Source organism: Strix uralensis, chromosome 4 (assembly GCF_047716275.1).
Source record: "Strix uralensis isolate ZFMK-TIS-50842 chromosome 4, bStrUra1, whole genome shotgun sequence".
In the NCBI taxonomy this organism is placed as follows: Eukaryota; Metazoa; Chordata; class Aves; order Strigiformes; family Strigidae; genus Strix; species Strix uralensis.
Window position 1 is genome coordinate 20,720,891 of NC_133975.1, and position 13,454 is coordinate 20,734,344.

Here is a 13,454-nt window from a genome sequence, read left to right on the forward strand (position 1 = left end):
GCCCCGCCCCTGCCTCACCCTGCCGGCGGCGGCCGTGCCCGGCGGGGGGCGCGGGCTGTCGGGAAGCAGGCGGTAACATGGCGGCCAGCGCCGAGGGTGATGCGGAGGGCTCGTGCGCTGCGGAGCGGCCGGGGGCGGGCGGGCTGGCCCTGCTCGGCCTGGCGCCCAGCGCTCCCAGCTGCCCGCACGGTGAGCCGGGCGGCGAGGAGGCACCTCGGGCGGGATGGGGGTGCGGGCCCCACCGAGGGGAGGAGCGGGGCCGGCCAGGGGCTTTGAGGGGCCTGACTGAGGTGGCCGCAGTTCCGGCGGCTGGGGGGTTTGACACCTCCCTGAGCGTCTCTCTTGCTCGTCTTTAGCTGATTTCTCGGTTCCTCTGCCAGAGGTTGTGTCTTACAGCAGCCTCTGTTAACGTTTTATTCTGGAAGCCTGACACTTGCAGTGGAGGCGTTAAAACACATCTGTTGGTGTCGTGTGTGTCATCGTATAATCACGTTTGTCCTTTAGGTCCTGCTCTTCTGTTTGTAAAGACCAGCCAAGGAAAAGAGGAGGGACGAAGATTTTATGCTTGTTCAGCTTGTAGGGATAGAAGAGATTGTAACTTTTTCCAGTGGGAAGATGAGAAGGTAAGGGAGCACTACTTAAGAGTATAGTAAATATTGGGGATTTTTTTTTCCTATTTAATAGAAAATTGGGGAAAAAAGGTATATTCTGGAAATTTGCAGCAGTTGATATTTTGTAAACATTCATAGTTTATATTTAGCGGAGCACTTATTTCTGTCAGGAGAATATGTTTCAAGTATAACTTTCAAGGAAGGCTGTGTACATTTAGAGCAAAACTGGCATTTGTTACTGTATTGCCAAAACATGAAGGTATTAAGAAGTTTGCCAATACTATGCGATGTTGAACAAAATAGGGTAGTTCTGATCCCAAGATGTCTCCATCTTCTATGATTAAGACAAAATCTGGTGGATACAGGCAAACTGGGATATAGAGAATAGTGAGGTGGTGGGGATCAGCGTGATGCTCAGTAGTCTCAGAACATCTGCAGCAATTTCTCGTCATATAAAGAACTTTTGTCAGATAATTGCAGGGTAACAAAATTGGGATTGATACATTCATGGAGAGTTTGCCGTGGTTTTTGTCCACTACATCTTGTGTTACTTTTTCTGTTTCCTAAATGAGTATCTTGTGTTGTGGTCATTGTCCTCAGCAGGCTGGAATTTAATTGGGTTCATAAGCGGTTCATTGCTGTGCTTGTTACTACTAAAATTTGTATAAAGAGAAAATGAGGTGGTTAATCACTCGTCTGTATAGATTTAAATGCTATTCCTAGTGAAATTTCATTTTGATTGTCACTTGTATCATGGTGTCTTTTGTTCTATTGAATTTTACTGTCTCCCCCTTTAAACAAATCAGTTCCATAAGTTTTGAGCAAATGTCTTGAAACTCTGTTAACTGTGAAACCGTAAGTATGTTTTGTGGGAGCAAAGTAGAAGACTGAGAGGAGAGCTGTCATGCTTTTAAAATAATCACACTCAAAAGACTTGGGCAACATTTCTACTGTCATCAGTTGTTCAGGATCAGATCATAGTTCTTCCGAGGGAATGCAACTGCTGGCATGCATTAATGGAGGTTATACCTCTTCTGTCCTCATCCTGATCATCTTTTGAGTTTTTCCTGGATGTGGTAGAAGAATGAAATGCTTGTACTTATTTTTTTGCACAGTTTAAATTCACAGTGAGAGACTCGTGTTGTTTTGCAGCATGTCTCTGTGCTGCAGTCATGCTTGTTCTTCTGAAACAACAATCCAAAGAATGTGGTAATTTTTCTGTGCAGAGTAACTAAAACATGAGACCTTTGATGCACCCTTTTTGTTTAATATTGAGATTTAATGTGTGATACAGAGTGATAGCTCTTCATTTTGTAACTTTTTATGTACCTAAATTTTACAGGTGTCAGAAGCTAGGCTTGCCGCACGTGAAGAATATAATAGGAATCATCAGCCCTCTTTTACACACAGACAGAACGTGGAAAGGTATTGTTATGTATATTTTCTTGGGTAAAAATCAAGTAATAATGAGCTTAGGTGCTCTGAATGTAGAGATACTATTTTAGGATTTTTTAAGATATGAAAACATGCCAGAGGGATTTGGAAAAATAAGAACTGGTTGGCTGCAACGGGAAAATAGCATGAAAAATCTAATTAGAGCACGATAGCATGGTATTTGCAATCCAGGAGCTGTTTGTTGGTTGGGTTTTTTTTTGGTATGTATAGTTCTTCTTACATTAGTGCTTTTGATGTGCTAACAACAGGTCAGTAGAAGTTTCAGTTCAAAAAATTATTCCTGACTTTAGTATGCAAAAGTAACAGGCTTAACTTTGTGAAAAGAAGCAAAGGTAATACAGTAACAAACAACATCAGAGTTTTGTGTATAAACATATAGGACTGCTTGCTGGTAGTTGAGACGGAGTCTTCACTCTGTAATCCTGTTAGTTTATGGGGATTCTCAGTATATTTGGCCAGAATATTATATGCTTTTAAGTGTCCTTGAAATATTTTTTTCCCGAATATTACTTCATTCACATGTAGATAGTAGAGTTTTGCAAGTGCAGCTTAAACTACATTGTCTGTTTAAATGTCTGAACTCTTAAAATATATGAAACCCCCTTCATAGGTCCCCTTCATGTCTTTTGTAGAGGCTTTGTCAAAGTTTGTTCCCTATTGTCTTTTGTATTTAAAGGTATGAGAATTTTGTTCTGTTGCCGTTATCAAAGAGGAGGTTTTGCCAGGAATGCCAGCAATTGCTATTGCCATCTGAATGGGAAAAACACTCGGATCACCAGTTCCTGTGTGATATCTCCACTGCCCAGTTAAAAAGTCCCAGTCAACTTCTGTATCCACTGGAGAATAAAAAAACAAATGCGCAGTATTTATTTGCAGACAGAAGTTGCCAGTTCCTACTGGATCTTATTATTGATTTAGGATTCAGACAAGTGCTCTGTGTTGGAACACCCAGGTACGTCAGTGAGAATTGTTACACTTTCAAATAATATTTCTGTCTCAAGTGCAAATTATTAATATTTAAATAATCGAGGATTCTCCCATAATAAGAGGTTCACTATGCTTTAACTGGTTGGGGTTATCCAAGCATCTCATGGGGTCTTGCTTTGAGCTCATAAGATACAGGAGAGGACTGTAGGTGCACTGCAAATAACACACATACACACTTTAAATTACCTGCTTTGTTTCTTACAGAAGTGACAGTGAGTTACTTCACTTATGTTTGGGGGCGTTTTTGTGCATGGTGATCTAGTAGCCTCCACTGACTTTTCATCTTTTAAGACTAATGTATTTTTCTAACTGTGAATATTAGCCAAATAGAATAATCCAAATTCAGATTACTCCATTTTGGTTTTAGGTTTATCTGTTTGGTTTTAGGTTTAGTAAAGTACCAGGCATTCTTGTCTTGCAAGATCATTTCTGAAGCCAATGATTATGTGTTAAATTTCTTTGCTCAAATTATACTTCAGGCTTCATGAAAAGATCCAGTCAAAAGCATCACAAGAAGATGATTTCAGGGTTAGAAGCCTTCTGCTAGATATTGATTTCAGGTAGGTTTTGACAAATATTTATCTGTCTGAAGAGTACGTACAAAAATTTGTGTTCTTACTGCTTTAAAAGATAAACCAGTGGTTGTTTTCCTTTTCCTGTTTTTGCATCTCTGTTCCTGCACATATATACAAATAACATCCAGTTTATGAGAAAAGTAATTATACTTTTTTTCCCAGTATTGGTATGTTGTCAGTAATCGGAACCCAAAGATATTTTTCGTAAGGGCTTGTTTTCATTGTAAATGCCCCTTAGGGCAGGCAAGAAGTTGTTTATATTTTTCTACTACTATTAAAACTTATTTTACAGGTATTCACAGTTTTACACAGAGGATGAATTCTGCCACTACAACATGTTTAATCATTATTTTTTTGGTGGAGAGGTAAGGCCAAGTATTTCTTGAGTGCTTTGTGAAGAAGTACATGTTGTTGATGCAGAATTTTGTAAGAAAGTCAGGGCTAGTCTAGTAGGAAGCAGCTATCATGAGATAAAAATGGTCAACAGTACTGGAAATCAAAGAATGACAGTGCCTCTTCAGTAATGCTCTCTCACTTGATTCAAAGATAAAGTTGCCTATTAAATTTATGCTAATGTTACTTACACACCTTAACTGCTGCTTTATTAAAATGACAGCCTTGTGTAAGTTGTTGCCTTATATAAGTATTCGTTAGCACTGTTCTTGTATTGCTACAACAGAATTAATTGTTTTGTTCCCAGCCTTTACAAGCCCAATGGATACCACGGGACTTACTCACTGGTACTTGAGGTGGGAGGGAAGAGGAGGTTTTTCTGCTTTGTTTCAGGCAAGCAAGGTCAAAAGGTTAACCTTGTTGTCATATAATGAGGTTGAATTAGTGTAATGGTTAAAGAAAATGCTGAATTTCTTGTTTCTTTCTACATGTCACATTAAGTACTTAATTTTGAGTTTATTAGGAAACCGGCAGCTGTAGTAGGATATTTATTATAGCTTTGTATAGAGAATCACAGTGTAATTCAATTCCAAACATTAATTTCAAACGTTTATCCCAATAGCATACTCACTCTTTGTTCTTCTTCTGCTATTATTATTAGTAAGCCACCACTGATTTGCATAAGCGTGTTTATTGCAATACCTTTCACACTATGTAGATAATTTTCAGATTTTTTTCATTCTAAAGGCTACTTTTGAATGGTATCTTGAAAGTAAAAAGAATCGCCTAGAATGAAATGGGAGGCTGTCTGACATCCTTACCTTTGAATTTTTTCAATCCATTACTGTATTCAAGTTTTGTATTTTTCAATTAAAAAAATAGACTCTGTTCATCTGCATTATAAACACGGTAGTGTTCTTTTCAAGGTGTGAAAAGGTGACACCTGTAGTGCCACAGTATTACAGTGTATTCAAGGACTGAATTGCAGCACATTTGAAGGCATATTAGGGTTAAAAATGTGGTTTGGGAATGCAATAGAATCTAAGTAATAGATGAGAGAACACTGCAAGATGGCAGTGAATACATCGCTTTTTACATTTCCTTTAATAATAGAGTCCAGGTTGGATTGCTAAAATTCAAACACTTTATAACTGATATGGATTTAATTGCTTTTCGGTGGACTGAGTTTTTTCCCATTTCTTTGATGATGCTTTACAGAATAAAGCTAAAGAGCGTGAATAAAATGTATTCTGAGCCTGCACTTTGCTTTCTTGCTATGAAGAACATCTTTTTTCCAAGTTAAATTTAGCACTCTTTGGAAGAAGACTGTCTTAGGAAGCTTGAACTGCATCTGCCCTTGATACATTATCTCTAACTGAACAGGGCACTTCTTTTCAGTGCTTCAAATCTAGTTTTTTTTAAACGCTATACAAGAGGAAATACAGCTCCACAAGAGGAAATAACTTCCTTCTTCAAAGTTGAAACTTCTAAAATAACAATTTTACTGCCAAAGACAATATTTTTACAGTTCTTGAATCTGTATTTCTGGAATTAACCTCTGTTTCTTACAGGCTTCACGTGAAACTTGTAGGAAATTCTTGTATCAAGACAATGGTGAAAGAGTCATTATGGTAACTGATCCCCCATTTGGAGGTTTAGTGGGAGCACTGGCTTCTAGTTTTAAAAAATTGATGTCAATGTGGAAGAAGACCGAAAAAGAAGGTATGTATTACAACCAGATTGGTGGGTTGAGCTGTAGCATCACTGTAAGAAAAAGTACCTAGTTAAAAGTCAGTGATTCTTGCTACTCAGGTGAATGTGAACACACTCGTTATAATTTCTAAAGATGAACTCACATATATACTCTCCTGATACTTTTAGTTTAATAATACCCAATTCTCTAAGTCTCTGTTAAAAACTTTTACAGTTTTACAAATCTACTTTGCAGTTAAAACAGACTTTAAAGGTAGAGAAGAATAAGCTATCCAACCAGTAACATTTCTTGCCAGCCTAGGTGGGTGACGAGTTGTTAGTTAAGTGGAGCTTAAAGCTCCACGTATATAAAATATGCCAAAAGTTTCTGTTGCCTACAGGAGCTAGTTCTTACTCCCAGCATGACACACATATACATGTTTACGTATTCAGAACGTTTAGTGTAAATTTTTCATGCTTCACGTACCTTGTTTTTCTTTAACGTACATCTAAGTCTTTTCATTACTAGGTCATAACAACCAAGAGATGCCCGTGTTCTGGATATTTCCATACTTCTTTGAGTCTCGTATTCTTGATTATTTCCCAAGCTTCAGTATGATGGATTACCAGGTATGACTGAACCCAGTGACTCTGTTAAATTTCAGTCATATGCAGTGTGAACAGGAGTATGAATGAAAGCAGGTATAATGGCAGCACTTGTCTGTAGATGGGCCGCCTTCTTGAACTTTAGTTTTGACCTCATTGGAGGTGCTGAAAACCCTGTGGTGCTCATCATGTGAAACCCAGATTCTGTATTTGTACTAGTTATACCTTTGATAACTTTGTCACACTCCTGCCGTTTATTACATATCTTTAACTCATCTGTCATCTATCCATTAACTCATTTCTTTTGCCGGGTTTTCAGTGTGACAAAATTTGCACTAATTTTGACAGGTGCATGTTACAGAGGTGGGATGTAACTTGAAGAGTGTTTCATTTTTCCCAGATGTTGAAATGTCAGTAGCTTGGTGGGTAATGCCCTGCCCTGGTCAAAAAAAAAAAGAAAATTAAGGTCTTTCATCTCCAAAACTGCTGTCACCAGAGTAGAATTACAACAATGGAAATTTTTGGAATTACGTAATAAATAAAGTTGTCAGTGATAAAGCAATAATCTGGCATCAGCTTCTCCAGTACTATATCCATTCTGTAAGTTGTTCAAGAACGCATACATCAGTGACTTCAGAGCACTCAATCATGGGTGTTCATGATGTTAAAGTTTTACTTCTTTGTATAACAACTGCATGAAGTTTGACATGGGTGTTCAGAACTACATATTTGCATGTTGTAGAACTGAATTTTGTAGAAGAAAATTGGAAACTTGTGCTAGGCTAGATTCTGCATTCCTGCTGGTGTTCAGAGATGAGAATTTTTGTGACAAGTCTCTGAAGGCAGTGCTGGAAAAAGCAGTGCTGAATGGATTTGCAACTTTGTAATTATTCTAAGATAGGTTAAGATGCACATCAGTTCTTGTACTGCCAAGTAGACCAAACAGCATAGTTCCATTTTTTTTAATGGGTTGCTGTTTTGTAGAACAACCGTAATGTTATCTTAGATATCCCATGCAAAAGAGCAAAAAGGGATATGTAAAATAGGATTATTATAGTATTGGGAACTTAGTTTCTTGAGTCTAGCCTGATAATATGGTTGCTAACTGTCATGGTTTAGGCCCAGTCAGCAACAAAGTACTGTGCAGCTGTTCACTCACACCTTCCCCTCCAGCGCTGGGAAGGAGAAAAATGAATCAAAAGGCTCAGGAATGGAGATAAGGACGTGGAGGGTTCGCTTACCCATTATGGGTCACAGGCAAAATTCAGGCTTGTTAGGGGAAGAAAAAAAAGACATTAATTCAAAACACTTAACAACAATGACACTTAACAGGCAGAATGGGGCAGTGAGAAGCGTTACCATATCTTAAACATACCTCCCCCCACCCCTCCCTTCTTCCTCAGCTCAGCTTTGTTCCTAGTATCTTTACCTCCACCTCCAGTGGCTCAGGGACAGGGGATGGGGGGTGCAGTCAGTCCTGCCACTTCTTCCTGCAAGGGAGGGGGGACACTCGTCTGCATTCTTCCCCCTGCTCCACATGGCATCCCTCTCACGGGGGACAGTCCTCCACAAACTCTCTCTGCCGTGACTCCTCCCCACGGGATGCATTCTTCTCGAGATGCTCCGGCATGGGTCACCTCCACGTGTTACAGTCCTCCCAGTGCCAAACTGCAACAGCTGGGGCTGCTTCTTCCCACAGAGCCCTGGGGGTCCTCAGCAGGCAGATCCCTGCTCCTCTGGTGACCTCCATGGGTGGCAGGGGGGTGGCCCTGCCATCTGATAATAAGATACAGGGGGACTCTCTGCTCTGGTGCACCTCCCCCCCCTTCCTCCTTCTCTCTTCCACTGACCTCGGTGTTCGCAGAGGTGGCCTTCTTGTAACACCTCCTCACAAGTCCCTCAACCCCCTCTCAGGTTCCCCTTCTTAAATACATTATTGCAGAGGCACGGCCACCATCGCTAATTGTCTCGGCCTTGGCCAGAGGTGGGTCTGACTTGGAGCCAGGGGAGCTTTGAGAAGCTTCTCACAGGGGGCCACTGCTGCAGCCCCTTGCCCTGCTACCAAAAACCCTGCCACACAAACACAACAAAACAAAAATAAATGAGACAAAATACTTGCTGTACAATTTGTAATCTAATTTGGGGGTTAGAGTTTTTTTTATAAAAACAAAATTTTCATAAGGCGCATATAGAGATAATAAATATGTAAATAGTTCTGCCTGTGGTTAGCATTCAGTTTAAGACTCTTTTTCTTTGGTTTTATTTTTCTAGGTAGACTATGATAATCATGCACTTTATAAATATGGCAAGACAGGTCGTAGACAGTCCCCTGTCCGTATCTTCACGAACCTCACCCCCAGTATGATTGTACTTCCTGTAGAAGAGGGTTATAGGTAAGATGTGTTAACACTCAAGTGACTGAAAGAGTGTGTTCTTAATTGGGGCACAAAATCTCTAAAGGACTTTGGGATGGTGCTGTTCAGTATTGTCATGTCTAACTTTTGGATGCCAGGCTCAAGACTGCATTTCTCTGTCTCATTCTAATGTCGCATGTTCTGTAAACTGGGTAGGAGGGCTGGGCACCTAAAAAGAAGCTTACATTTTCCAGTGTGGAATGATGAGATTCTTCAGCTTATCTGCAGGAAGTGCTGTGTATGCCTACAAGAGCGATTTACAGCTATGCCTGATCATAGCTTGGCTGAGGCAGTAGTTAATAAAATGAACACTAAGAGAAGCATCAAGGACAAAAGAATGGATTTGGTTTGATTTACTGCGGATAGTGTTACTAATTTGAATTCAAACACCTGAATTTTATTGGTTGGATGTACCGTGTCTGGATGATTATGAGGTTCTGGGCCTAAATGGTGTTTTCATGCATCAAAAACATCATCTTCAATTTAGCAAAGTGATTTTGCAATCCTTGTGTTTATTGTTGAGCTTCTATAAAATTAATTCATGTTGCTTTGTGAGCAAGTAGTGGACCAATACATTTATATTTTTTTTCCCAGGTTTTGCGCTATATGTCAGCGGTATGTTAGTTCTGGTAACCAGCACTGTGAGATATGTAATTCATGTACGTCAAAAGTAAGTATTTTGACTTCTTTCTGGATGGCAGTCTTAGGAGTAATCAAGTAATAACTTCTGTATTGTTTGCTCTGGTAAAAACCTATTCTGATACTGATTTCCTTGGGAAACTGCGAACAGTTCAGTTTCAGAGACTTATTATTAACTTCACAGGACTGCATTCTTAACCCACTGAGAATTAATTTCTCTTTCCCCAATTCCTTTGTGTTGGAAAGAGGACAGGAAAAGTTTGCTACTTGCCACTTACACTTACACTGTACCTTATTCATCAGTGGTCTGTTGACACATACATTTATTTCTTCTTCTGTTTCAGAAGTTATAGAAGTTGCTAATTTCAAAATGCAGCCATTTTGCTGCAGTTGTCACAGATTCTCAGGACTCTTGTTTCTAAGTTACAGTCCTTCTTTCCTACAGAGGACTTGTAAATAATGGGGACCATCCATCAATAGTTCCGTTTTGAGATACAATCAGTGTTTTTTTAAAACAAACAAACAATGAATTCATTCATCTTTTGTAGGATGGTAGACGATGGAAACACTGTGTTCTTTGCAAAAAATGTGTAAAACCCTGTAAGTACAGCAAAATATTTTCTAAATAAAAGTACACTTATTGTTTAAGCTATAGTCCAAAGAAATTTGAGATTAAAAACCAGAGAAAATACTCTGTAAAAGAAATAAAATGTAATCTTTCAGAAGACATAAAGGAAGAATTTAAATTTCACATAAGTTGTTATTCAATAACTTGGGTATATTTGCACTGTGTGGAAATGTGATAAATTCTTGTCAAAACATACTAAATCCCATTTATATTTGTTATGGGAAAACTTAAATATTTTGATTCATTATATAAGTGTTTCCTAATTTTGTAAACCTTTTCATTAGGATTTCATAAACAAATAGGCAATTATTAAAATGTGTGAGAGGGCATGGTCAAACTGTGTTTCATACACAAATGCAGTTGTATTTATAGCTGTGTATTTATAATGGAAACAATCATTTTTGTTAACAATGCAGAAATCACAATTTCTAAGGCCATTTTAACATCTGGACTATTTTTCATGTTAAGATCACATACAGGATACTAGTTCTAATGGCAATATAATTCAGTTATATTGAAATAGTTACACAGTGTATCTAATGAAGAAGTACCTGGCTGCCTTTTGAAATGTGATAAGGGACCAGAAACTGACTACATCCATCTCTTAAAACTAAAACAAAATTTAAAACCTGGTAATATAGCCTATATTTAAAGCTTCGTTTCAGAATGATTATTCCAAACCTTTTCAAGATCATAAATCATGTTACTTATTTTGCAGCTTGGTTTCACTGTAACAACTGCAACTGCTGTGCTCTTCAAAACCACACTTGTGAGAAGACTGATGCTGGCTGTTTTGTTTGTGGCAAGGCAGGTCACAAACGCAGTACCTGTCCCAGTCTCTCATGCACCAGAACAGCCTACCAGTAAGTGTGATATTGCATTAATATAATAAAAGATAGCATTCAGGTGAGATTAGATCTTATTTCATGGAAATGATTTAGAAAGATAATTTTTGGCTTTGGGTGCTGATGTCAGCTTTCACTATTGCCCACTTGCTGTATTGCTGGGGAGTGTTTACTGAAGGGAGGGTATGATAAAAACCAGGCAGGTCTCTTACTGTGGCTCCCAGTTTCTTAACCGTGGCTTTTCTATCCAAACTGGATCCCAGACTTGGTGAATGGTGCATGGGATAGCTCTGTCAAGAAGATTCAGAATTAAACACTTTTATCCCCTTTGGATTCCTCATGAAAGGGCAGAGAAAAGAGTCACTGCACTGTTTTTATGGCTTCCTGTCTCTTTCTTCATTGTGGCATCTTTTTTTTTTCCCTTCTGGTATTTCAGGCGCTCTCTGTAATATGGTCTAAATCTCCACCATGTAAGATCTGTATTAATGAGTGTCACATTAACTACTTTATTCTGCCATGATTGTACTTCTGTAACATACCCCAAGCACATACTTGTATGTCTCAAAAGACAAAAAAAAATTGTGTGATGGTCTTCAGGAGATTTGCTAAGAGACGATGCAGCAGTTGGCTCAGCCTTTCCAGTTTGGAGTAGTTGGCCTGCGCTTCTGTAACTTCCTCTCCAGAGTACATGGGTTTGTTTGTGATGCTTGACTTGAATGCCTGTAGCAGTGGAAATGCAAATCTTCTCTCCCAAAAGAATTACCTCTGTTGCATAGTGAGATTCAGATAGTTAACCTTTTGGCTCAACATCAAGAGATCAGCAGATGCCTGCTGGATGGTAGAGGACTACAAGTACGTTGCTTCATGTCCTGCTGTGACACTAATCTGAGTTTTGATTATGGAGTATTAGAGATAAAAGGTAGCAATATATCATTTCACATACCTGTCTTATAAATTCCCTCCCTTAATGTTTTTTTCTTCGCTTAAAAAAGTAAAGAGGATACTAAAAGAAATTAATGAAACTCATCTGTTTCTTCTGTCAAGTAAGATATTATTCTGTCCATTGTACTAGAATGGTTTAGTCCTTCAGTTATTTCTTTTGCTGATTTATTGCAGAAGATAACTTAGGTTTCTTTTTCTAATAAAAACATCCGTATGTTTTATTTGTTAAAATTACTCAGTGTTTTGTGTTAGGAAATACATCCTTTGTCAGAGACAGAAGACAATCCACTTGATGGTTATTTAGGTCCTGTGTTATTTACAGGAGTCTTCATAATGTTGTTAAACTTTATGTACTTTCTTCTAAGCCTTTCTATTATATATTCATGTCTTCTGTACTGAGCACGAGTCTGTATGTGTTTTTTTGTACTTGGTGAGTGGCATTTGTTAAGATTTCTTTATACGTTTAAAGGTAAATGCTGAAGAAGCGCATAAATGAAAAACAATGGCAGTAAAGTGGACAAACAGTTTTAGGAAGATTCAGTGTCATAACATTGTAAGATGGAATGTTCCTTGTGCTTCTTGTGACAGTATTTCTGAGTTCATATACGTACACGAACACATTATTTAAAATACCAGCAAATGCAGAAGTACATTCTACATTTTATTCTAATCTGTATGTTCCTTTTTTGCTTTACAGAGGTGATGAAAAGCAAAGGAAAAAAACTCTAAAGAGGGTAAGGATGGGGATCTGTAAAAGATCAGCTATGAAGCATGCCATATTCTCCAGGAAGAAAGCAAAGAATAAGAAAAAAAAGACATGACTTTGCTTGCTGATACAAAGCTATTTTTTTTTTTTTATGACCAGCCTTCGATTCCATTTTCTAAAAATGTTAGTATTAACATCCAAAATAAAACCTGATGGAATTAAAAGTGACAATTCTTTTACTATACATCATTACCGGCACAAAAAAAATGCTAAGTAAACCACACACCATTTATTTGTATAATGTAACGTGTGTGTTTAGGATTAGCTATTTGTCTAATTTAGCGGGTGTCTGCAGTGAAGGGAGGAGTACTGCGGAGAGGTGAGGTGGATACGGTGGCTTTGTGGTAGGTATTGGGGGACTTGGGGCGAGGGAGGAGGTGCGGTTAGGTGCTGGGCAGGCACACATGGTTAGGAATCCAAGATGTGTTGGTTCCTGTCCTCTCACAGTATGGTTTTGGGTTTTCTTGAATTTTCTCTCCAATGGAAGAAAGCCTAGCAACAACAACAACAACAAGAAGTAATGCAGAAGCTTAGTAAGTGGAAAAAAGTGACCTTGTTAAGTATCTTTAAATTTATTTTTAAAGTACTTCCATGAGTTAAATTTTTAAAAAATGATTGGTTTTAATATTTTGGATTGGCACTGCTGCCAGAGGCGGGTTACATTGTAAAGATGGTTGAAGTGCGGGGGTGTCTGCACAGGAACGAGGAGGTTTGTACTGCAGAAGGAGGGAGGAGCGAGTGCCGTTACCCTGCGTGGGGGCAGAGCGGTCTCGCGCTGCCGGGGGCCCAGGCGGGGCTCTCCCCCGGCGCCAGGAGTCAAACGCCGCCGCCACCACCCGGCCGCGGCCGGGGCCCTCACGGCCGCTGCCGGCGTTTCTGTCAGCCTCGTGCGGGAGCGAGG

The 13,454-nt window shown here is 39.1% G+C and overlaps 1 protein-coding gene across 3 annotated transcripts; it reads left to right on the plus strand.

Moving 5' to 3' along the window:
* The first annotated feature begins 35 nt into the window (after positions 1–35).
* ZCCHC4 (zinc finger CCHC-type containing 4) lies at positions 36–12,724 on the plus strand. Of its 3 annotated transcripts, XM_074865927.1 has the most exons (13): positions 36–189; positions 505–623; positions 1,954–2,036; positions 2,743–3,018; positions 3,533–3,613; positions 3,921–3,993; positions 5,593–5,743; positions 6,243–6,343; positions 8,591–8,712; positions 9,328–9,403; positions 9,921–9,972; positions 10,719–10,863; positions 12,485–12,724. In XM_074865927.1, exons 1-13 carry the CDS (start codon positions 78–80, stop codon positions 12,606–12,608), a joined length of 1,515 nt encoding a protein of 504 aa, XP_074722028.1. In that variant the 5' UTR covers positions 36–77; the 3' UTR covers positions 12,609–12,724. The 3 variants fall into 3 exon arrangements, 2 of the variants coding, with proteins under 2 accessions (XP_074722028.1, XP_074722030.1); XM_074865929.1 differs by lacking the exon at positions 3,533–3,613; XR_012628652.1 differs by lacking the exons at positions 8,591–8,712; positions 12,485–12,724 and having other exon boundaries at positions 10,719–10,807.
* Positions 12,725–13,454: the final 730 nt, after the last annotated feature.